Below are 26944 nucleotides of genomic sequence, written 5' to 3'. Positions count from 1 at the left end.
TTTTACACAAAAAACTTATTATCTGTCAAAGTGCATATGCACTTAAGTGTATATTTAAATGTCACATATATGTATTATATTTAACTTTTATCAATTACAACAAAAACTAAATATATTTCTTACAATCATCAAAATAAAAATACAATTTATAATTGTATTGCATTAACATACCGGAAAAAAAAAATGTTTAGTTATTATTTTGAAACAAAAGATTCCAATGGAAATTTTATGATATGTCAACAATAACACTGACAATACTGCGTAATATTAAAAATAAAATATGAAATTGTTAAAAATATTACATACCGTGTAATAACTATATTAGTTTCGTTTGAAAATATTCCAAATCATTTATAACTTACATAAATTTATTATGTTACAAAAATTTTATGACTGTATTTTAACGAGTTCAGTTACAATTACCACACATCAATACAAAAACAAGTTAACTATTGTCAATTGTGTTTTTGCTTTACAATAAACACATACTACATTTGCCATCTGTTGATTGATCATACAATTAACTTAATTTTTCATTTTATTTTTTATTTTTATATGTCCACTGAACGATAAAATGTAATACAATAATTGGATTCTAATATCCAATTTTTTCGAAGAAGGAAAGTTCTTATAATGACTTTAGATATTTTCAAAGTTAGCCAATTCGAAAGCCACCTAACATTTACATAAGGTTCGACTTCTCACTCTGCTCACTTGGAATGGTATGCCTTGCGTTAAACTTTTTTATTAAACAAAACTTTTACTAACCTTTTTTATTAAACTTATCCATTCCGTATTTCTTTTTACTTATCTTTTTCCAATAAACTTACCTATAAATGAATAATTGTAGTAATATTTTGTTAAAAATGTAGGTTCTGTTTGATATTCCTGAAATCGATGTAAAGGATAAAAGATAAAGGTAGGTATAATATTGAATATTAATAATTAAACCGGAATATTGATAAAAACGATATTTTATTATTATATATATTTGTACATATTTCATCAAAAATAAATATAAATGAATAAAAATGGCATTTTTATAAAGTATAAAATCAATTTTCCGGATAACGTTTTCATTTTTTCTAAATTAATATAAATAAATAAAAATCGTTATAAATTTTAAATTTTGTTTTTATTTTTTAAATTTTCTATCCTATTTTTTTTTTTTTTAGAACAAAATTATCAATTAATAAATAATTTAGTAAAGGTAAGTATTAAGATAATTATACGTTTATACATAAGCCAGCTAGCTGGGTGGATATAGCACTTGCCTATGAAACCAGGGTACCCTGGTTCGTATCCTAGTCTAGATAATATTTTTACTTATAAATGAATTTGAATTTTTCCTGTTGTTTAAATTTTCTACTCATTTTATAGTTAAACCCGCCCTCTTGTCATAAATCATGTCAATTATCATATGTCATAAATCACTATTCTTTCAGGGGGTGGGAACTTAAATAATCATAAATATTCTTTAAAATAATAAATCATTTTTGAATAGGAAAACATGTAATAAGGTTTATTTCACTCATATTCTCCTATTACAATATATTAAAATTGTAGTACTAAAATTAAAAAATAGCTTGGTTACGCTAAAATTGGATACTTTTTAATAGGAGAACATGTCCTATAGTTTATCTCCCTCATATTCACTTATTACAAAATATTAAATTTTGATGTTCTAAAATAAAAAAATGCTTGGTTACGTTAAAATTTGAAACTTTTTAATAGGAGAACATGTAATATAGCTAACCTCCATCATATTCTCCTATTAAAAATATTAAAAAAATACTTATTTTGCTTGATTTTTGTTGTTTGTTAAAATTTATTCTTGTTAAATGAAATTTTAGAAGATTTTGTAATAGGAGAACATGATATTTCACAAAAAAAAAAAAAGAAATTATTTTAGTCCCACTTTTTTAATTATATCATAAATCACTCTTCTGTCTGTTGTCGCTTATGGTTCTCCATAACAATTATCTAAAAAAATGACAATTTCTCTGTATAATAACTTATTTAATTAAAATTTTATTCGAGACAATACTAGATACGAACTGAGGTTCTCTATAACCAAAGCCGACTATGCTAACCACTACCCCATCTTTGACATATTATAAATATCAATAATGTTATAAATAAAACATTTACTCACCTTTTTCTAATAAACTTATTTTCTTAAACTTACTTACATATGAATGATTAATTGTTATTTCATAAAATAAGAAAAAAGGTAATTATTTTAGTCCCACCTTCCTATTTATGTCATAAATCAATCTTCTGTCAAGGGGTGGGAATAAAAATAACATAAAATATACTCTCTTACTTAGTTAATAAAAAAAATTTCGGGGCCAAGGTAGATACGAACCGACGTGCTTTGTAACCTGACACGACTGAGCTAGCCACTACTCCACTTTGGACATATTTAATTGATCAATAATGTACTATACAGGGTGTTCTGTTATTGACTGCAGATCGTCGGCAAACAGAATAAGCTCATAAAGACGAAGGAAGGCGCCCAAACTAGGGCTCAAATCCAAAATTGGTAAATGACTTTTTCCTTCGTCTTTATGAGCTTATTCTGTAGGCCGACGATCTGCAGTCAATAACAGAACACCCTGTATATAACTTTTACTCAACTTTTTACTATAAACTTAGTATTTATTTCCTTTTACTGACCTTTTTTCATTTAACTCATATTAAACTTACCCATTATAAATTTCTTTTTACTTACCTTTTTTTCAATAAACTTACCTATAAATGAATAATTGTAGTATTATACCCCCTCTGAGCGATGAGCAAGCTGAAAATTCGGATTCAGCCGGTCAAAATACGTTAAAATACCCTCCTTGTTCGGTAGGACCTATAAATGCATACAAAACCTACTCAGCGCCTACACTATAAACTAGTAAGCAATATGACGGTGACTGGGTACCGTGCGAGAGAGTGAGAGAGTTTCCCCAGCCTAGTCCTATCTACATAGGAGCATACTTTGTCTAGTTCTACCATGCTTGTATAAATCATTGCCGCGCGGTAATTCTTAAAGGTCTATGACAAAATTTGAAATTTTGTACCAGCTTTATTTAAGTCTTATTTCGTTTCTCGTTTCGTCGTTCATAATCAATATCACGAAAATTCACGTGAGCAAAGAATTGTATAAATATAATCATAATAATAATTAAAATATACACGTAGTAAATCCACAATAAAATTTAAGATTTTTTAATAAAAATCTATTGTTACATATGTTTCGTCTTGATTTAAAGACATTTTCAAACATTTTGTTTGAAAATGTCTTTAATCAAGACGAAACATATGTAAAAATAGATTTTTATTAAAAAAACTTAAATTTTATAGTGGATTACTGCAAATTATAATAAAAAAATTTAAAAAATATATTACGTGTATATAGGTCCGTCACGCTGGAACCCGCTTTGAAAATAATTTATTTTTTTTCACCCCATTTTACCTACAAACGAAGCCATTGAATGTAGTATAGTTCATTTTTTTGTAGTCTTGTTAGTTACTCACAAAACGTTATTGATATTGTCTTAACTAAGAATTTTAAGTCATAATACGTTAAATATTTGTGAAATGGATTCTAAATTGATTGTAGTTTATTGTAGTGACAAGAAAATATTTTTTTTTTGTTTTATTTTATGTCAAAGTATCAAAATAATTTTTTATTTTCACCCCATTTTACCTACAAACGAAGCCAATGAATGTAGTATAGTTCATTTTTTTGTAGTCTTGTTAGTTACTCACAAAACGTTATTGATATTGTCTTAACTAAGAATTTTAAGTCATAATACGTTAAATATTTGTGAAATGGATTCTAAATTGATTGTAGTTTATTGTAGTGACAAGAAAATATTTTTTTTTTGTTTTATTTTATGTCAAAGTATCAAAATAATTTTTTATTTTCACCCCATTTTACCTACAAACGAAGCCAATGAATGTAGTATAGTTCATTTTTTTGTAGTCTTGTTAGTTACTCACAAAACGTTATTGATATTGTCTTAACTAAGAATTTTAAGTCATAATACGTTAAATATTTGTGAAATGGATTCTAAATTGATTGTAGTTTATTGTAGTGACAAGAAAATATTTTTTTTTTTGTTTTATTTTATGTCAAAGTATCAAAATAATTTTTTATTTTCACCCCATTTTACCTGCAAACGGAGCCAATGAATGTAGCATAGTTCATTTTTTTGTAGTCTTGTTAGTTACTCACAAAACGTTATTGATATTGTCTTAACTAAGAATTTTAAGTCATAATACGTTAAATATTTGTGAAATGGATTCTAAATTGATTGTAGTTTATTGTAGTGACAAGAAAATATTTTTTTGTTTGTTTTATTTTATGTCAAAGTATCAAAATAATTTTTTATTTTCACCCCATTTTACCTACAAACGGAGCCAATGAATGTAGCATAGTTCATTTTTTTGTAGTCTTGTTAGTTACTCACAAAACGTTATTGATATTGTATAAATATCAATAAAAAATAAATTATTTTCAAAGCGGGTTCCAGCGTGACGGACCTATTGATATTGTATATTTAATCGTATATTTTCTAAATAATTCTCTTAACTTCTCAAATTATCAATCGGTTTATCAAGTGACTCGAGAATTGTATAAACATGACTCCTACCATATATGTAATATACTCCTATATGGGCAGTTGGTACGGGAAAGAATGTCCAAACATTACGGTGCCGACAATATTTGTTTTCTCTCTCGTTCGAGACATTTTATCTATACTGCGCATGCTAAAAATGCGCAGAGCATGCGCAGAGCTGACAAATGCGATCGGAAGAGTGAGAGAACGATACACTATCTGTTTCACTTAGTCCGAACGCCTTCCACTTATAGGAACTGACCATATATGTTTACGTATTACATATATGACTCCTACTCAAAACTAGGTTATGAGCATACGTAGCCTCTAATTTTTCTTTATTTCTTGTGGATCAATTTTCAGTATGATCCAATTATATTTCTCTTACGCTATATGTCAAATCTTATTCCCTAGTAAATAATATTATTTTTGAAATTAATTAGCATAATACTTAAATAAAATGGAATGAATCGATATGAAAAGACACTTTTATTGTTAGTTTAATAATTATAAAAGAATAACAAATAGTAATATAAGTTTAACACTTTAGTATTTGTATATAAATAAAATAAATTATTTTATTACATAAAATAACATATGTATTGTTTTTTTTTTTATTATGTCTTTCTTAGGTACTACTTTTTTTTTAGAGCTGTTAGAGATTCCATCATGGAGCTCCCATTTATTGTTGGTTCTAAGTAAGTAAGGTCGATAATGACCACTGTTCACGTCGTTGTTGCAAAAATATAAATGTTCTATGGCACCAATTAAAACATATGTATTATTTAAGACTTCAAGTTCAACTGGGATTTGCAATAACGAGATGCCAGCATTCGAATCCCCTTTGACATTTTTATTGCACAAAATCGTGTATAAAACTTCAATATCAATCCATATATGATTACCATGTTGAAAAGTAATTACATTTCTAGTGGTACAAACACGACATCGCCGTACAAATGATTCTAAATACTTAAGTATGGATTGTTGTAGCCCTTGTATACCAATCTCTATCAGTGGTTCAAGATGTGTAGCTATCACAGGTAAGACAGAAGAGCTGTGTTTTTTGCAGTTTACACAGTTAAAATTAACAGTTAATGAAGGTATTTTATTAAATAGCAGTGAGATTGTGTTGCTTAAGTTCGAGTTGCAGTTTATTTCACCATCCTTAATCGATTTAAACTTAAGAATAAGTTCTGCTCTCTTCAGGTAAACATTTTGATTTATACCTTTACACGAAATTAATTTGATAATCTCAAAAACCTCTAAATTGTTTTTGTCGATATAATTATGATAATTATATCGATCTACGTAAGCGATTAATATACAGTGTAGAGCTGAGTCAACAGGGCACGTATTTTTCAATTTTAGTAATCCTTGATTCGTCTTTAATGGGGCCAAACAATTACCATTAATTAATAAACTTAATTTAACTTTCGATTTTGGCCGTTTGTGCTTGTTTTCAATATCTGGCTCTTTCTTGGAATAATGACTAGTTTTTTTATTTTTTAAAAGGCCACCCCATTCATCTTGTAGATTTAAATAACTATATTTATTATTAGTTTGAGGACTAGGATTTAAATTGTATTCATTTTGATTATTATCAATAGTAGGATGTAGCAAGTTAATTAATTTATCGCGGACACTGCTGCTACTGTTCGGAGTGGATGAAAAATTATTCAGCATAGATGGCGATTTTTTAATTGATCCTAGCAAATTTTCTTTATTCCATTCTGATTCATTAATTTCATCGTTTTCATTTTCATAATGTGTTATACACAAATCAGCAACACTAGTTTTTACGGAACTATTTTCAATATTAAAATCATCACTTTTTTCGACTTTCAGTATAGAGCTGATATTATCCATGAAACTACTTGTTATTTTAGGAAGTGTTAAATCAATTGGGTTTTCTGGAAAGCCATGAGGCAAATCATTTTCTGGGAAGTTACTGTCATCAGAAAAATTACTCTCAGTAATTCGTTCACGACGCTCGTGTTCCAAATGAGATGAAGAATCCTGATGGTTTTCACGTTGCTCTTTTTCTACATCTTCCAACGTTTCAGAAATCATCCCTGCTGTTGTTTCAAAATCTTCATAGCTAACAATTGTATCAGTAATATTGGAAATAGTATGGCATTGCTTGTCTGTCATCACATCAAGTAGTTTCATAGTACCACTTAAAACATTTAGATGGATTTTCAGAAAAGCATCAAGAGAGTTATTTTTCTGTTTAAGAAATACATAATTCTTAACATCTTTGAAGTATTCTTCACTGATAGCCGAGCTCGCTGTCATAATAGTTTCGATGTCTACACTTTGTTCGTTATAAAATATAGATGGAACTATCGCAGTCCAAAGTAAAAAATATTTGCATAGCTTCATCAGTCTTGTAGCAAAATCTTTGTTAACATATTCATTAGGAATTGAACCAACTACATTTTTACTGCATTCAAGCTGAATTTTTTGTAAATCTCTTTTAATTGGTCTTATTGATTTAGCAGGTTTTTTTGTCTTATTAGTTGGTTCAGCTTCAGGGTCTTCATCTACCGTAGACATATCTGCAAATAAATGATTTTCTGAAAGCTCAGGTAGATTTTCTGATTCACTCTTCATCAATGTTAATAATGACAGTTTATATTTATAACATGCATTATCATCATTGTTTTCTTGATAGTCAGAATAAGCAACTGTAAGTACTGCGGTCAATATATCTTTAAAATCATTTAAAGTTATTGAATTTCGTAATAGATTAAGACATCTTAAGTAAAAATCTTTCTGATGAAGATTCTTTTTATTAAAACAATTCCAATCTGAAACGAATTTGCACAAGTGGGCAACATCAATTCTCAAAATAGTTGTTTTATCAATGTTTAAATCATCAACAACATTTTTATAACATTCATCGATATATTGAGACAACCCCATATTGTTAAAAGCCAATGCAGCTGCGTTAAGAAGAGCCAAAGAAAAGTCTGTGACGACTTGTTTCGGTGCGTCGATTTTACATCGTAACCATTCTCGCAGCCAGTAGGACAATGTATTCGCATCGTGTTTTTCAGATAATAATTGTAGGAGTGGGAGAGACAATGATTTCTGATAGCTAGCTACAACCTGATAATAAAGAATAATTCGTTTTGAATTATCGTTTGCTGATAAACTTCGAATCAAGCTTCCTGTTGCGTCGATGCAAATACTCGCAACTGGGTCCTTTTGTAAAAATGATTTATACAAAGAAATCTGCTCGGGTAACCAATACATAACGTACATTTTATTGAGCGCAATCTCGTGTATTGATTCTGAGTATCTGGGGTCTTTCTTCAAATCTTCAACAGCTAACATGGGATGAGTAAAAGACTTAAGACCGAGATCTTTCCTTTTTTCTGTGTGTTTAGCGTTTCTTAGGGCACCTTCGTTTGGTAAATCAGCCGGTTCATAATCGCCAAAATTCATTTTTTCGTCAGCTTTTAGTCGTCGCCACATATAGGTTGATTTACAATTTATTTCCCTCGCTACCTCTTTTCTGGTATTACCACGAAGCTGTCGTTTTTTCGAATGTTTAATATTTTTAGTATCACAGGTAGAGATATGAAAATCTATACCATTTTTATTTGCATCTTCTAAACTATATATATGTATTTCATTTTGACATTCACTGCAAACACCAGAAATAGATAAAAAAATATCACTGTCTCTTGATATTTTTGGACTATTAAAAGAGAATGGACAAGAAAGTTTAAGATTTTGCCATACATAACTATAAATCTTATCTGTCCAACCGGGTTCAAAAATGTCATATTGTCTATTATCTTTATAAGTTTTAGTTTTTAAATCTAACTTTTTCCATTCAATTGCAGTTAAATGGATGACTGTTTGAATTGAAGGTAAATTTTTAGGAACGTTTTGCATCGACCAATTCGAGTCGTAATTTACTTGTCTTTTCTTCTTTTTTTGCTTTACAGGTCCATTAATTTTTTCAGATACGTTGTTTCGATTTTGTGTTATGTATAGCCAAACATGTTCCAAACTCATCCCAGGTAAAAGCTCAACCGCTCTTTGCCAAACCTCGTCTTTATAGGGCAAATACTTATTAGTTTCGTCGCGAAATTGCAAGTCTTTCAGACGATTGTAAACATCGTCGGGAGAATACAGAGGAGTTCTTGGCATTTTTACTGATCTTGATAGCTATGAAAAAAAAATAAAAATACATTATCATAGTAAATTATCTTAACAATAAAATATATCGTTAATAATTAACCGTACACTAAAATACACCAATCTTTTAAATAATTAATAATGCAATTTAATTGATATTATGCAGATTAAAAATTTTATTTTACAATTAACAACAACGTATTATCAAACTTGAGAAGCTTAACGTTATAATATATACAAGTTATGTTATTTGGCAATATAAAAAAATAATGTAAAAACTTACCAAAACTATTTTGAAAAGCAATAATTAGTTTAAGGTAGTTTGGTAGCCGCAATCCGAAGTCAAATAAATGACTTTTTAATTTTTTTTATTTACAATAATTACCCTAAGCATGCTATAATAATTAATCTAAATTCACATAAGAATTTAATTGATTGATTTTAATACGGATTATAATTAAATAATTATAATTATGTGATAAATAAAATATTAATTGACTAGTACTCAGCTGCCACTAGACAATACCAACTGTATATGATTTTCAAACATAACCCCAAACTGTCAACTTGATTGTATTTATCGTTTGATACAATACTTAAAAATGTGTGAAATACATCAGAGACTATGTCAGGAAATTTTACCGATATATTCTCTGAATACATCAACAAATAATGGTAGAGACAAGAACAGACAGATGGCGGGCGCTACAACAACATTCTTGATAGGAAATTCTAGCGCGAAAATTAAATTAAATAATGGGAAGATAATTGTTTATTTAATAACTTAATTGTTATTGTTAGCATAGTTGGATAAATTAAAATATATCTGATCGAAATGTCACAACTTATTTCAAAGAAAATAAATATTTTTTGTTAGACTATTTAAAATGTAAAAACAAAAATCAAGAAGATGTATACAAAAAAAATGTGTGAAATACATCAGAGACTATGTCAGTAAATTTTACCGATATATTCTCTGAATACATCAACAAATAATGGTAGAGACAAGAACAGACAGATGGCAGGCGCTACAACAACATTCTTGATAGGAAATTCTAGCGCGAAAATTAAATTAAATAATGGGAAGATAATTGTTTATTTAATAACTTAATTGTTATTGTTAGCATAGTTGGATAAAATTTTTATATAAATAACTGTAATTAGTAAAAATTATTTGATTTAAGTTTTACTTAGAATTATGCGTAGAATCAAAAATGTACAATAGTTATTAAAAATTCTAAAGAAATTAATTTTTAATTACAAAATACACTTCTTATTACCAATACGCTATTTGACATATAGCGTAAGAGAAATATAATTGGATCATACTGAAAATTGATCCACAAGAAATAAAGAAAAATTAGAGGCTACGTATGCTCATAACCTAGTTTTGAGTAGGAGTCATGTTTATACAATTCTCGAGTCACTTGATAAACCGATTGATAATTTGAGAAGTTAAGAGAATTATTTAGAAAATATACGATTAAAATTATTATTTACTGTTGATAAATCATTTGTAGTGATATTCTCGAGCTTTGTGTTAAGCAGGATAAATAATTCCATGGGATATCGGAGTTACCTATATCCATAGGTGCCATAGGTGACTTCGATATTATTATACTAAAAAACAAAAGTTTTTAGAAAAATATATATATATCAACGATCTTGGAAATGGCTCCAACGATTTTCATGAAAATGAGTATGTAGGGGTTTTTTGGGGCGATAAGTCGATCTAACAAGGTTTCATTTATCAGAAATGTCGTTTTATCCGTCTTTCATGAAAAACAGAAACATACAATGTAAAATAGGACTGTTGCTGACATCTATTGGTGTACCAAGGGATTCAAATTGGTAGTTATGTGGAGTTTTAAACGGTTCTTACATACAATGTAAAATAGGACTGTTGCTGACATCTATTGGTGTACCAAGGGATTCAAATTGGTAGTTATGTGGAGTTTTAAACGGTTCTTATGAAATTTGTCTTTTTAAGTAAAAAAACACCGAGCAAAGCTCGGTCATCCAGATATTAAGAATTAAAAAGAGGATACAAATTTATAAACGCTGCTACAAACATTAATATCGTTTGTAGTTTCTGATATAAATATGTGGATTTCAATAAAACCATTATTTTTTATTTGTTCCTATTTTATTTTAGGATAAATATTTAAAAAAATAATCCTTGGTACTACGATAAACTACAAACAATAAAAAACTGATTACCTGACAAATTCATTTAGTATTTTGAGTATTTACTGTTCCAAATAACATTACTAATTTATATTGCAGCAATATTAGAACTACAAAAATAACCAACTGTACTACAAACATCAGCATCTTTTGTAAGTAGAAATAAAAAAAAATATTTTTTTTTGCTCTTGAATCACTAAAAATACATTGTAGAGCTAGCTTTTGATAAAGTAGATTTGAGTCTTCAAAAGGTTCTTAATTTCAATTAATCGTTTGTAGTATACAATTCTTGATTTGCAATGAAGCTGTAGTTCTTAATACTTATCATGTCCTTTAGATTGTTACTATGCTTTATCATGCAATGCCAAGTTATGTCTAAGAGATTAGTTTTATTCATATACGTGCACTTGTATTATGATACAAATCCAATATAAGTGATAAAAAAGTCAATGTTCGTTCCGGAAAACTGAATTTTTTAAATGTCGAGAGAAGAGCATTAGTTGAATTCCATCTAATAAGTATTAGTTGAATTCAATCTAGGGTTTTAAATTCAATGGGTTTGAGTTTGTAGCTCAATGTAATTCAGTGATATGTATGTATGTGCGTCAATATTTTTTTCCTTCTCTTTAACTACAAACGATTTAGAATTTAAAACCCACAATTCTTAAAGTTTATCTACTTATTGAGCACTTGTTTTTAGTTTTTTATCACTTACTAGAGTTTAACAGATACTACAAACATTTAAATTTAGCTACAATTAACTATATCGTTTGTAGTTACTGAATAAGTGTTATCCACGATTTAAAATTTTGTTATTGTAACGTTGTTGCGATACTTTGATATAAAATAAAGCAAAAAAAATATTTTCTTGTCACTACAATAAACTACAATCAATTTAGAATCCATTTCACAAATATTTAACGTATTATGACTTAAAATTCTTAGTTTATACAATATCAATAACGTTTTGTGAGTAACTAACAAGACTACAAAAAAATGAACTATGCTACATTCATTGGCTCCGTTTGTAGGTAAAATGGGGTGAAAATAAAAAATTATTTTGATACTTTGACATAAAATAAAACAAAAAAAAAAATATTTTCTTGTCACTACAATAAACTACAATCAATTTAGAATCCATTTCACAAATATTTAACGTATTATGACTTAAAATTCTTAGTTTATACAATATCAATAGGTCCGTCACGCTGGAACCCGCTTTGAAAATAATTTATTTTTTATTGATATTTATACAATATCAATAACGTTTTGTGAGTAACTAACAAGACTACAAAAAAATGAACTATGCTACATTCATTGGCTCCGTTTGTAGGTAAAATGGGGTGAAAATAAAAAATTATTTTGATACTTTGACATAAAATAAAACAAACAAAAAAATATTTTCTTGTCACTACAATAAACTACAATCAATTTAGAATCCATTTCACAAATATTTAACGTATTATGACTTAAAATTCTTAGTTAAGACAATATCAATAACGTTTTGTGAGTAACTAACAAGACTACAAAAAAATGAACTATGCTACATTCATTGGCTCCGTTTGCAGGTAAAATGGGGTGAAAATAAAAAATTATTTTGATACTTTGACATAAAATAAAACAAAAAAAAAAAATATTTTCTTGTCACTACAATAAACTACAATCAATTTAGAATCCATTTCACAAATATTTAACGTATTATGACTTAAAATTCTTAGTTAAGACAATATCAATAACGTTTTGTGAGTAACTAACAAGACTACAAAAAAATGAACTATACTACATTCATTGGCTTCGTTTGTAGGTAAAATGGGGTGAAAATAAAAAATTATTTTGATACTTTGACATAAAATAAAACAAAAAAAAAATATTTTCTTGTCACTACAATAAACTACAATCAATTTAGAATCCATTTCACAAATATTTAACGTATTATGACTTAAAATTCTTAGTTAAGACAATATCAATAACGTTTTGTGAGTAACTAACAAGACTACAAAAAAATGAACTATACTACATTCATTGGCTTCGTTTGTAGGTAAAATGGGGTGAAAAAAAAATAAATTATTTTCAAAGCGGGTTCCAGCGTGACGGACCTCGTGACGATATTTTAATTATTAAAATGCAATTCCACAAAGTAAAGCTCGACACAATCGATATAATATCATATTAAATGTAAACATTGAATTTTAAATACGATCATTTTGGAATTACAGTAATGGTATACATTTAAGCCGCTATATTAACGCTACCGCTCTACCCTACGTAGTAGTGGTATAAATTTGGGTTCTGAGCAAAGTCGTTATACTGAATTAATATATCCTATACAGGGTTGATCAAAAAGTTCGAAAACTTCTGAATTTTTAATAATAATCACTAAAAAAAGACCAAGACAAAAGTTGCAAGACTTCGCTGGTACAATATAACGGTGACCTTGGTTTTGACCTTAACTATGAAGGTCAAGTCGATTTTTTTAAATGGCTTTCTTAAATGAATTTACTATAAAAATATTAGAATAAAATTGCTGAATGGTTTTCATAGTTTTGAGTTCTGATTCTAACCCGGTCAATTTAAACATTCGAAGTTACATAAAGTCCCAACAAGCTGAATTTCTGTGAAGTTGTTCAAAACATAATTACAAACAATGTCTAGAAGTTCCCCATCATTCCCCTGTAAGGAAAAAATTTAATTCAAGGTCAAAGGTCAAAAAAATGTTTTTCGCGATTTTCAGCAAAACGGTACGTTTTATCACAAAAGTACCTCAGACAAAAATTGTAGATCACAAAATTATCTATAAAAAATGTATCAATACTTTTTTCTTACGAGCCACCGTTTCTGAGATATAACGATTCTAAAAGTTATAAAAGTTGTTATCATCATAATATGCACACGTTTCCACGCCACCTATGAGGTAGTGTACTTAGCGCGTTTTTGTTAACGTGGTTTCCCCAGTAGGCCTACTCCACGGGTCAGTTGTGATCCTGTTTAATGTAAAACTATTGCAAAATAACGGAAATTTTCAAAGATTGGGAAAGATAAAAGCGATGTAAATGAAAAAAAAAGTGTTGAAGTTTATTCGTCTTATTCGTAAGTTTCAAATTCTTGTTCTTCTTCTTGATCTTCTTCTTGTTCTTCTTCTCCTGCTTCTTCTTCATCTTCATTTTGGATGCAAGTAAATTGCGTCAATAGCGATGTATCGCATGATACTTCGTCGGAGTCAAACGAATCCTCCATTGTTTGTGATTCAATATTAGAGCACGACCGGCCTTGACAATTTGTGCACGCCAAAGAACAAGACAGTCCGACTTTTTTGCAACCACATTTAGCACTGCATCCCTTTTTGCAGTTGCAAAAAATAGTGTTCAGCAGTTTTTCCGGCGCAGGTGGAATTAAAGTTTGAACTGGCTCTAATATATTGTTGACCAACTTCCAACCCCAGTCTGTAGGGTCTAGCTGATAACCAAGCCACACTTGAACTTGGTAATATACTCGAAGAAGATGTTGGTGAGCAGCAACTGAGGTTGGAGGAAGACAAGCTAATTGAACTTGTTTTTTATTTTTAGTATTTTTAACGAAACATGCATATCGATGTTTATCTAAACAGGTAGTTTTTTTAGGAGCTCCGTACATAGAAAGAAGAAAGCGGATGCCGTTGGTAATAACTTCTTGTTGAGTTGAATCACTTTTTTTAAAAACTTCAGCACATTGAATTAAGTCTTGTTTTTCAAACATTTTGAAAACTGCTGTTTTACCCCTCCTGTAAAATGCAGATGTCGTATCACAGCCAGTTATTGCGTGTAAAAATAGTACATGATCTTTACACTTTACAAAAGTAAATAAACTTTTTGATGAATATATATCTGATTGATGCTGAGCTTTTCCTGGTTTTAAGAAAAAAATAGTTTTTTCAGTTGGCGTTCGAGCAGTGAGTAATACAAGTAAGTCAACATCTTCACCAACAACAATAGTTGTATTTGTCAAATTGAATTGCTCTATTGCTGTTTCAATAATCAATACAAGACTAACGGTATTTCATTTATTATTGTAAGAATAAGTTACAATGAAAATATTTAAACTTAAAAAATTTTTATCATAAAAGTACCTCAGACAAAAATTGTAGATTATAAAATTATCTATAAAAAATGTATCAATACTTTTTTTCTTACGAGCCACCGTTTCTGAGATATAACGATTCTAAAAGTTATAAAAGTTGTTATCGTCATAATATGCATGAGAGTTGTAAAATTTTATATAATATATATATATATATATATATATATATATAAAAGTATTGATACATTTTTTATAGATAATTTTATAATCTACAATTTTTGTCTGAGGTACTTTTATGATAAAACGTACCGTTTTGCTGAAAATCGCGAAAAACTCATTTTTTTGACCTTTGACCTTGAATTAAATTTTTTCCTTACAGGGGAATGATGGGGAACTTCCAGACATTGTTTATAATTATGTTTTGAACAACTTCACAAAAATTCAGCTTGTTGGGACATTATGTAACTTCACTCTCATTTTTTGTTTAAATTGACCGGGTTATCAAATAGCTCAAGATATGGTATCAAATTAAAATAATGATGCAATTAAGTAATTCAAGTTTTATTATATTTTCTTACAAAAGTTTTTATTCATAAAATAAAATTTCAGATATAATATTGACTGGATCTGTTGTATTCCAAGTAAAATAATCTCTCATAGTCTTTATCCTTTGTCCACGTTTTTCAATAACTCCTGTATTTAATGGTCTCCAAACTGGCCTTAACTAAAATTAAAAGTATATAAATTAAATTTATTCGTATAAAAAATAGAATTTTGAAAATAGCTAGTGTCACTTATATTTCAAAATTTTACTAATATAGTGTCTTCCCTTTATGCCTTGACACTACGACTATGCAGAGAATATATCGGTATTTTACTGATCTAGTTTCTAGACTACGTGAGCATAAACTGCATTTTAATATTGATAACTGATAGTTGCAACTCGCTAACTGGCGATAATAATTCGAACTAATTAAAATCAGAAGTAGACTTGCATTCAGTAGTTATAATTTCGACTACCAGATGGCAATACTTGTGCTTAGTATTTTTTAAGGCCAATATTTGTACTATTAAACAGGAACTGGGCTGGAACTGGCTTTTTCAATGGTACCAATTTAGACCACCTGATTACTTACCATTTATTAATAGTTCACAGATTATAATTTTTATTATGTATTAAACTATAATCTGTGATATGGTTATTCGTTGTGTGCGTAGTCATGGTAGGGACAATAAAATCGATGCCAGCGCTTCCAGTGAAAAATTATGGAGTTAAAGGGGGCTGTTATGACTAATTTGTAATTCTTTACATGTTAATGCTATAGAAATGTCAAATTAAAATTATTGAAAAACACGAATTAATTAAACTTAACGCATTAAAAATTGTGAAAATAAGAAATCAAATTGAACAAATATTATTTTTCAAATGTAAATTATCATAATTATTTATTTAAATTTGTGAGACAAAAATATTAAATTTTAAATGAAAGTCTTAAATGCGATCCATACAATTATACGTATATGCATCCATACAATTCTATAATTAAAGTAGGTGAAAGATGAAAGGTAGGAGTATTGCTCTAGATAAAATTGGGTATTGCTTAGCCTAACGAAATGTGACATTATGAAGAGGGGAGTCTATAAGAAAATGACAAATGTAACGTTTCATCATGGGTTCTTAATGATAACATTAAGAACCCATACCCTATGCAAAAAAAAGTGTGCACCTTAAAAAAACCAATCTCGTTTTTTGCCTGTTAGGAGGGCTGCAGTATTTAACCTGTTAGCTTTTTAAATTACATAAGGGAGGGGTGTAACGCTTGCAGTTCATTAACAATTTCATTTGAATGTTTTATTTTAACTTATTATCTTTTTAAATTTTAAAAGGAAGAAGGGGTTTCTCACAAATTGTGACGTTATAGGGCCAAACCCTCTTATTCTCAAGCATTTTAACTAGCCACAGCTTTGTCAGCTGTAAAGTTAACTTTACTTCACTAGTAATAGAAAGATCGAGTAATGAAGGGGCAAGAACTTCCCTTGAAATGGAGATGAGAACGAAAACTAGTTTTAGCTGGTTCAGGTAATGGAATAATTTAAAAAATCAAAAATTTATTTTTATTGAAAAGGGTTCATTTTAAGTCTTAACACATGATTTTCCAATTTTCAGTGCATCAAGATTTTTAAATAGATTCCTGTATTGATTTTTTACTTTAAGTTCGGAAAAATTCGCCGAAGCCCAATTTCACCATTTTAACCCTTTAGAAATTAAATTTTTGCTAATTTTTTTTTAGTGGTCATATACTCAGTCGGGGCAAAGCCGCTTATATAGGTATATATATATAGAGATTATCAAATTTTGATTTGAGATTTAACGATTTTGACACCTAAGATGTCAAAATCGTTAAATCTACATTGTGTGTATATTTCACAGAATACTTACATCAGCAAGCTCACCAAAATCAATAAATACATTAAAATTAGAAAAAAGCTCGACCGGTTTATTAAATATAAAAGTTATTGTATCTGGCGATGGATTGTTGCTTTGAGAAGCATAATATAAGTTTTTGTCGTATGGATACCTTGTTAATCTTAACTTAGCATTAGATTTACATTTTGCAATATTTAGTACAATGATACCAACAACAAAAACAGTGTGAGAACCAGAGCGAGAAAAACAAAGCGAAAAGCATTTTTGTACTTCTGATAATGTTTTCATTTCACTATAGAATTTTAAATAACCTTCAAGAGGATTTGTACAGCATCTTGGTCTTTCTGTCGAATTTGTATTTAATGCGTTATCCATCAAAAATTGTTTAACTTCATTCTCATCCAATAAACTACTTTGAATTGGCCCTTTTTCAAATTCTTTCATTGTCATTAATGAAAAGCGTATTAAACTAAGGGCCTTGCCTAAAACACAACGTTGGTTTTCTGGTGTCACGCATAATTGTTTTCGATCACACTCAGTTTTTGACCAAATCACAATTGATTCAAATAATTTCGATTCAAAAATTCTTAGTGTGTCCCGTTCCAATATCAAAATTAACGTCTCCAAAGTAATATCAGTAAAATCATTAGAATCCAATACTTCCGTTGTATTTTTATCAATCTTATTTAAACACATTGCTGTTAATTCTGATTTCTCGTATAATCTAGCTTGAGTTAATAAAAATAAAGCATTATCATTAGTTAAACTCTTTTTTAAAAACTCAACGCAATGCTTTTCTAATGAAGGCACATTATATTTGCTTGCAGCATATAAAGTATTGAACACTATTTCATTATTAATTTTTACTTCATTAAAATATAAAAAATTAAGTAATGTCATAAATCCATTCGGCTCAACATCAGTTATTTCAATTATCTCAGATTTTGTTGCTAAACTGCCAAAAAACATTGTTTTAAATACATCACTTCCAACACTTAATATTGTTTTGTTTGCAGGAATTGGTTGTCGTTTTTCATCTTTTTTAAGAATAAAAAAAATATCAGCAAATTCTTGATTATTAAACAAATGTCCAAAACGTGCTTTGGTAGTTTCTGTTGATGCTTTAATGGTTACTATCAATGTTTTTGAAGATTCATCATATTTTGAAGCCATTTCAAAGTCAAAAACTATTAATTATTTAATTAGACAAGTTTTAATTAGTATATTAACAAATTTGACAGTCCACAAATTAAAATAAAATAACACTAATTTAAAACTCACTTCTTGATAACAAAATAAAATAAACTAAAAAAGAGTAATAAATTTGTTGTAAATATGAGTCAGCAACTGTAGATAATAATGGAGAATGGAGATGTAGTCTAGTTAACATGTACGATTTTTTCTAACTTTTTTGTATATTCTCCGAAAATTACGAAATAGGTGTCATTCGATTCGTAATTTTATGTAGAAAGTTTACTGAAAAATCTGAAATGGCGCTGAAAAAAATTGCAAAAGTTATAAACAATTAAGTGAAAAAAAAATAGGGGGCTCAGTTTTTTTTGAATAACTCATATAAAATATGAATATTAATAAATAAAACAATTAATGTAGTTTTGAGATACATGAATAAACAATAATCCGTGGTTTAAAAATTTTTTTCCCAATTTTTCCATTAGTTATGTAATTGTTAACTAACAATTTTTTCTATACAGAATGTTAACATAAAATCTCCGATAATTATTAAATTAAAACTCCAGAATTTTTTCCCCTCCGTGAAGTTATTCTTATTAAGCTTACAAATAAATTACCGTTTTTAAAATTTTGATTTTTCAATTTGTTATTAACATTTGAAAATTAACAAATGAAAAAAAGTAATGAAAAATAAATTTTTTAATTGTTTTAATTTTTCATAGTTAAAAACTACATAAAAAAAAATTTTTCTAATTTTTTACAATTGTTGTTTAAAAAATTGTTATAAACAAATACATTGTTTATGAGTAAATCGAAAATTTTTTTTTGCAATATGTTCATTAACACAAATTATGATTTAAAATAAAAAAATTTTTTCTTAAAAAAATTTATTTGTTGCTTAAAAATGCGATTGTTAATTAACAATCTTTTTTAGCTACTAATTATTAATGTTAAAAAATATTATTATTTTTTAAAATTTTTTAATTTTTTTAATTTTTGATAGTTAAAAACTACATAAAAATAATTTTTTCAAATTTTTTACTCATAAACAATGTATTTGTTTATAACAATTTTTTAAACAACAATTGTAAAAAATTTGAAAAAATTATTTTTATGTAGCTTTTAACTATAAAAAATTAAAACAATTTAAAAAAAAATTTTTTTTCATTACTTTTTTTCATTTGTTAATATTCAAATGTTAATAACAAATTGAAAAATCAAAATTTTAAAATTTAAAAAACGGTCATTTATTTGTAAGCTTAATAAGAATAACTTCACGGAGGGAAAAAAATTCTGGAATTTTAATTTAATAATTATCGGAGATTTTATGTTAACATTCTGTATAGTTCTGTTAGTTAACAATTACATAACTAATGGAAAAATTAGGAAAAAAATTTTTAAACCACGGATTATTGTTTATTTATGTATCTCAAAACTACATTAATTTTTTTATTTATTAATAATCATATTTTATATGTTTAAATAATTTTTTTTGTTAGTAGGTCTCAGAGACAGAACGCGCGCGAGGGCCAGACTTGCCATATTTTGCGCTATTTTCAAGGCTCTGTAAAAATTATAAATATTAGAGATACAATTTCGGCAGTACGAACTTTATTTTAGGAAATTTCTTCATATTTTTTTATCTTTTTTCAGATTTCGAAAATTTTCAATATTTTTTGAGTTATTCAAAAAAAAACTGAGCCCCCTATTTTATTTTTCACTTAATTGTTTATAACTTTTGCAATTTTGTTCAGCGCCATTTCATTTTTTTCAGTAAACTTTCTACATAAAATTACGAATCGAATGACACCTATTTTGTAATTTTCGGAGAATATACAAAATAGTTAGAAAAAATCGTACATGTTAACTAGACTAATGTGTTAGCGACTCACCTTATTTTTTCGAATGTTTCATTTTTCAAGACGCAACACGCAAATACTTTTCATGCGCAAAGTATTTGTAAAGATGATTATAAAGGCTCGCTTATACCATAATATTAATAAGTAATTTATTCACAGCCTGTGATTATTACGTGTTTCAATATTAATCTGGTAGAGAGTTATCTTATATAATAGGGCATTCCAATAAAAAATTAAAATCATTATGAGCGAATTGTTCAAGTCTTACGTAAGCATGTATACAGTGTGTCGCATTTAAGATGAAGACACCATCATATTTTCGTTCTTTATAGGAATATCGATTTGAAATTTTGCTACAGGGTGATGGGACACATTTTTTAACATACTTAACCGAAATCTAAATTTTAAACTTAGCCTACTATAAATTGATAAATAGAGAAACTGTTGGGAAAAATTGCTATGCAATTTTTTTTATACCCATGTATTGATTTTTATGACGAAATTCGCATTTTTAATTTTTCCATTATTTTGGGCTTTACTCCAAATAATTACAAGTTTATTGAAAGATTTGAATACATAACACTATTAAATTATCGATTTGCTCAGTTTTTACATTCCATAGCACACTAGTTGTAATATTTTATTTTTAAATTTGATAATTAGCGTGCTATGGAATGTAAAAACTGGACAAATTGATAATTTAATAGTTTTGTGTATTCAAATATTTCAACAAACTTGTAATAATTTTGAGCAAATATCAAAATAATGAAAAAATTAAAAATATCAATGCAATATTTTGAATAATACAAATTCAAATTTTGGTTTTTGCATTATACATTTTCTATTATGCACAAAAAAATCAAACTTTTTTTCAGTAACATCGTTTTTGAAGATCTTCTTGTTAAATATACTTACCTACCTAATATTTGGGTGACTCAGTCATCTAATAAAACTGAAGCAATATGATTTTTTAGTATTTTCAAAATTATTTATTCGTATTTTTTTCCATATTACAATTATTATAAAACAAAAAATATCACATAAAAATGATTTAATTTAATTTAATTTAATTTCATATATGTTAATACATTATTAAAGGCACTTTAAATATTACAGAAAGTTTCCACATTAATGCAAGTGTTTTAAATAGGTATTTTGGGGTTAGTTCCACTGATGCGTCAAGTAACGGTAAGTGTTAAACGGGGTAACGAAACGAAGCAAATATGGCTTCTATTTGGTATGCGTCACGTAACGCATCAAAAGAGCTAAATCCTTCTTTTTACAATTATAAAGCTTTTCATTTACTTTAAATTTATATTGGAAGAGTGTAGATATTAATAATTATATGATAATCATACATAATAGCGGATTTATAAAATTTGTAGGTATGAATAAAAGATACTAACATAAATAACAGAAAGGGGATATTTACAGGATGAAATTTTAATCCGAAAAGTCCGTCCGAAGGGTACGTAGGTCCGAAAAGTCTTGTTCTGACGTACCCTTAAAGAAACACTATTTCGTAAATTTGCATTTTTCATTTTGAGAATTTTTCAATTGAGAGACATAAATCGTTGAAGGATCGCAAGGAGACAAAGGTTACGACTGAACCCAGAAAAGTATCTCATTCGTACAATAAAAGTTCATTGGGCTTTATTTTTAATAGGAGTGGAAGCAGTGGATAATTAAATTATATAGTATAAACACGTATTTAACCACCTAGCGCTGATTAAACTATTTTTACTCAGAGCCTTCGCCATTTTCTATTGTTTTAAACTCATTACGTTATCGTAAGTAAGGCGTTCTCTTAAGGCATCTGAAAAGTATTTAATTTAGTGATAGACTTGAAATAACAATCGTTCTTCGAATATAACCGAATACCAAACGTAAAAATCGTTTTATCCGATAATTATGTATTGTATGGCAAATCTAAAACCTCCAAAATTGAAATTTATAAATAATAACAAACAAAATGCCTCTATGCATAAAAGCCTGCCACAAATTAAAAATTTTGTGGGCGCTTTAGAAAAAAACGTTGCATTTAAGAGAATTTTTAAATAGGAAAAATTTGACAGACTAAGTAAGCTTTATTAAGCCACCATCATTTCTGGAAATGTATTTATCAATCACACGAGTTTCAAGACTGTAACTACTTGTTCTAGGTGGGGGACTTTTTATAGATTTTGCAGTTTTTAGACACATTATTTTGTAAGCTGCCAGAAATTGTAATCGATTTTCTATATGAGTTTCAATCATTCTAAATGAGCTTCATTACATCAGTAGATATTATATAAACTTAAAATTATACAATTTTTTATTGTAGGAGTTCTCAAAGGGAAAAAACACGTACCCCTGGTGGCAGTGTTTTGACAGAAAATTTATAAACAGTTAGCTACGATTTTTCAGATGTTCAACGTTACACAAATTTACCCTTTTTCAAGTATTTGGCTCCAATTAAAGCCAAGAGAAAAGTTTGAAAACTCCTGCATTTTATATTATATGCGTATATAATAAAAAATTAATTCTATTGCACTTTTAAATCTTATTTTAAGCCTTAAAATAATGATACATAATATTATTAGTATAATTATTTCACCATCGTCGATATTCATATTATACTGATTTCCTGATTAAGTCAATTAATCGAGATTGATAATATGCTACCTTATATTTATGACATCACTAATATACTGTCAAAACAAACCCAAATTTATTAATATAATTAAATAGATATTACAAGAGCCAATCTATTGAAAAAAGGTTGCATTTCAACTTGCAGTCATTTTGTTGTTAAAATTTATTGATATAAGCATTAATTTTTTACCATATGAAAATAAAGTTTCCAAGACTGAAGCTATTCTCTTGAAGGGCCAAAACAAAACAATTTTTTTGCTTACTGAGAGCCAACTTATTTTTTTAAACCTTTTTTTTCGATTGATTGGCCCAAAAGTTTTTTTCTTTATCGAAAAATTTATAACAAATCAACTTTTCTCAAATAGAACATAGAACGAGAATTTGTTTTTTATAAAAAGAGCTGTTGTTAATTTTACAGTTATCTTTGGTAACTAATATCCAATGTAAAAATTTACTATAAAATTTTTGTAAAATTATTCCAAAAATAGATTTTTTCTCTAGTAGTTTTATCTGCAATACTAATTTATTTGCAATCAAGTATATTTAAAAGCTACTTCAAAATCAGTCTGAAGTGTTCATAAACCTTTTGGGACTCAAAAATTTATGTATTATGCTAGCCAAAGTCACGCATGTTCTGATTCGTGAGATAACTATTTGAGAGTAATCTGTATCTGTTGATGGGAGCGATTTTGACTTTCAAAGTTTTTTATTTTGTAGGTTTCCAGCCTTGGATTGATGTTGGCTGCTTATGGAAAACGTTTTATTATAAGGTTTAGGAAAAAAATGTATTCTTTATAAAAAGCTCTGCTTTCAAAAATATTAACATTCAGTTATTCACTTTTGACATCGAATTTACAGGGTGTCACAAATTGAGAAAGTTTCATAGGAATGTTAATGGTCGTTTATAAATGTAGACCATTTAGAACAGATAATAAGGGAAACGGTTCAAGAAATCACTCCCGAAATATGTATGAGTGCTTTAAATAATTTTATAAAAAAAAAATAAATGCATGGAACGCGAAGGTAGATACGTTGAGGCAAAAACGAACTGAAAATAACTGTTTTTAACTACGCCAATAATAATATAGTAACGTAATGTATGAAAAATAAATGTAATTGTTCTTTTACAAAATTGTTTAAATACATACCTTGGGAATGATTTCTTGAACCGTTTCCCTTGTTCAAAATCGTTTACATTTCTAAATGGTAAACATTCCTATTGTACTTGCTCAATTTGTGACACTCTGTATATTCGGTGTCAAAATTGAATAGCTGAATGTTAATATTTTTGAAAGCAGAGCTATTTATAAAGAATAAATTTTTTTCGTAAGCCTTATAATAAAAAAAGTTTTCCATTGTTGCCAACATAGCTAGACATCCTGTATAATGAGTGAAATAATGTTTGGAGTGCAATGATGGTTTTTTACTTTTAATATTCAAAAGTCAAAACTTCCAGACCTTTAATCGAAATTTAAAAAAAACGAAGAGTTTTAAATTTTGAAATCATTTTTTTTTTTTTTAAATTATTATTTAAGGACGTTTTTCCAAAACCGCGTTTCCTTAGGATAAATTTTTCAAATTGCATCAACACCCAAAGTTTATTGTATTTTCAATTTATAAAGAGTTTTCCATTGAGAATTTTAAACTTAAAAAGCTTCTATATAAGTCCATGACAATGTTTGTGATATATGATACCAGGAAAATGTAACTCACAGCTACGCAGAGAGGCGTGTATGCAAAAAAATTTCGATTAATCGAAAGTAAAAATTTGGTTAGATACCATCTACAAAACCAACCATTTGGTAGTTTCATATATCAAACAAATTGTCATATAAGTGAAATTTACCAACGATAAATGCGGTTTTTCCTTATAACTCTCTCCAAACTGAGCAGATTTTCTTGAAACATAGCTAAGAACACTATCCATTAAATTTTCGTCCAAATAGACAAAAAAAAATTTGTTCAACCGTTTAAGAGATACGATACCACAGACAGACAAGCACACATAGCGGACAAACTTATATTACCAATATTTTTTTGTGTCATATATAAGTTGTTTAAATTTCAAGTTATATCATTCTTAATGAAAAACCCTTTATTTTAAATAAGAATAGTACTGCGGAATATAATAAGTAGTATTTGTATATAAAATATATCTTCAGTAATACCTCAACTTAAGAATTTTAAAAAAAGTTACATTTGTTAATTTAATTGGTTTTTCATCTGCTTTTGATACTTCACGTTTCACTTTTTTAAATTTAACTCTTTAGTCTTGCACTAAATGCACTTACAAATTGAATTATGTCTAGTATTAATCTTTTAATTTGGACTACATAAATATTCCAAGACTCGTACCTCTAAATAATTGCGAGGAGTTTTTTTCATTCCCATTATGCTTGTGTGAAATACTTGCTATCAATACGTATGGATATGTAAAAAAAAAACTTATACTTGAAAATAGCTTCAAAAAAACTTATTAGTTATTATAAATGCCTTCAATTAAATAATCCATACGTCTGTAATGTCTACGATCCCACCAATCAGCTCCATGTCGATAAGCTAACATCATTAATGCAATAAATAAAGGTACAGACAAAATTGTTATGACAATTGGCACTATATAATCGGGACCTTCATCTACTTTTGATGAAAGTAATTTTTCCACATTTTTCTTATCGATGGTATCATTTAATTTTGTTGTGGGTGACGGAATTGATTCTTTTATTTGAGCTTTTTTATTTAAAAAATGTGATGGTGCATAAGGTTCATCGGCACCAATTGTTACTGTTGGTTTGGCTGGAATAATTTTAGGCACTTCAGTTGTTGTAGTTGTCGTCGAACTACTTGGTATCACTGTAGTTGATTTTATTTCAGTAATGTTTGTTTTTACTGTTTGATTGATTGTTTTATCGATTGTTGGAATAGTTGCATTTACACCTTTCCTTGCTGTGATAGTATTATGCTTAGTGGCGTTTGTTGATTGAACTTCTTTATCCAAATTAATATGTGTTGAATTTGTACTTTCTGTTAAGTTACTTGGTGAGGCCATCCTTGGTGGATTGACAACTACTGGAATATTTTCACCTTCGGTGAACATTACTGGAGGAGTAGTTTTTGTAGAATCGGCTACATTTTTATCCGTGTTATTTAATAATACATCACATTTTACACAAATTATCAAAGTCGTAATCATGAAAGAAATCAATTTTATTTTACAATTCATTTTATGTAATCGATATACAATTCATACACATACAAAATTTAACTAAAAGGTTTTTAATTAATATTTAATAAAATAATAGCACCAAATATAAATAATAAAATAATTTTTATAAAAATTTTACATTTCTCGTGACATATGTAAAATGTCAATTTAATACAATGATAAAATGGGTTGCGTTCTCAAAACAAAAGTATATTCATAGTTATTTTTGTGAACGTTTCGGATATTTTTAAACGAATTTACAATTGACTTCATCAACGGAAATAATTTTTGAATTTTTCAATAAATATGTTCATATTTTATTTTTGCCATCTGATTCTAATTTTTAAAGGTGCGAATATTACAAGCAGTCGTATATAAACGTTTTTAGAAAATAACTTAAAATAATGAGGACAAATTGAATTTAAGCAAATTTATCTTTTTAAATATTTTAAATTAAACTATGACATTCTATTTATTAGTTGATATCAAGCCTAAAGTGAAAAAAATACAAAGAGTCAATAATGTTGCAAAAAATTATGACTATTTTTTATTTTCTTTCTCTCAATAAACTATGATGGTATGGTTAGTGGTTAAACTGTCCAATGGAATGTTT

General features: G+C 27.8%; 2 protein-coding genes across 2 annotated transcripts; both read right to left on the bottom strand.

Moving 5' to 3' along the window:
- Nucleotides 1-15600: 15600 nt before the first annotated feature.
- Nucleotides 15601-18675, bottom strand: LOC123292959 (BTB/POZ domain-containing protein 2-like). Its single transcript, XM_044873674.1, has 2 exons — nt 17455-18675; nt 15601-15738 (listed from the first exon to the last, which is right to left on the bottom strand). Exons 1-2 carry the CDS (start codon nt 18613-18615, stop codon nt 15601-15603), a joined length of 1299 nt encoding a protein of 432 aa, XP_044729609.1. The 5' UTR covers nt 18616-18675.
- Nucleotides 18676-24993: 6318 nt separating this feature from the next.
- LOC123293543 lies at nt 24994-26417 on the bottom strand. Its single transcript, XM_044874404.1, has one exon. It carries the CDS (start codon nt 26347-26349, stop codon nt 25603-25605), a length of 747 nt encoding a protein of 248 aa, XP_044730339.1. The 5' UTR covers nt 26350-26417; the 3' UTR covers nt 24994-25602.
- Between the last annotated feature and the right edge of the window lie 527 nt (nt 26418-26944).

Source organism: Chrysoperla carnea, chromosome 2 (genome assembly GCF_905475395.1).
Source record: "Chrysoperla carnea chromosome 2, inChrCarn1.1, whole genome shotgun sequence".
Lineage (NCBI taxonomy): Eukaryota > Metazoa > Arthropoda > Insecta > Neuroptera > Chrysopidae > Chrysoperla > Chrysoperla carnea.
Note: the sequence above shows the minus strand (reverse complement) of the source record. Positions and strands in the feature narration are given on the sequence as shown.

Excerpts from the sequence above, each read along its gene's own strand:
- LOC123292959 (XM_044873674.1), bottom strand. The coding sequence starts at position 18,615 with ATGGCTTCAAAATATGATGAATCTTCAAAAACATTGATAGTAACCATT. Across the intron at positions 15,739-17,454 it reads ATTTTGGTGAGCTTGCTGAT|TTAAGGCCAGTTTGGAGACC; the intron begins GTAAGTATTCTG and ends TTTTAATTTTAG.
- LOC123293543 (XM_044874404.1), bottom strand. The coding sequence starts at position 26,349 with ATGAATTGTAAAATAAAATTGATTTCTTTCATGATTACGACTTTGATA.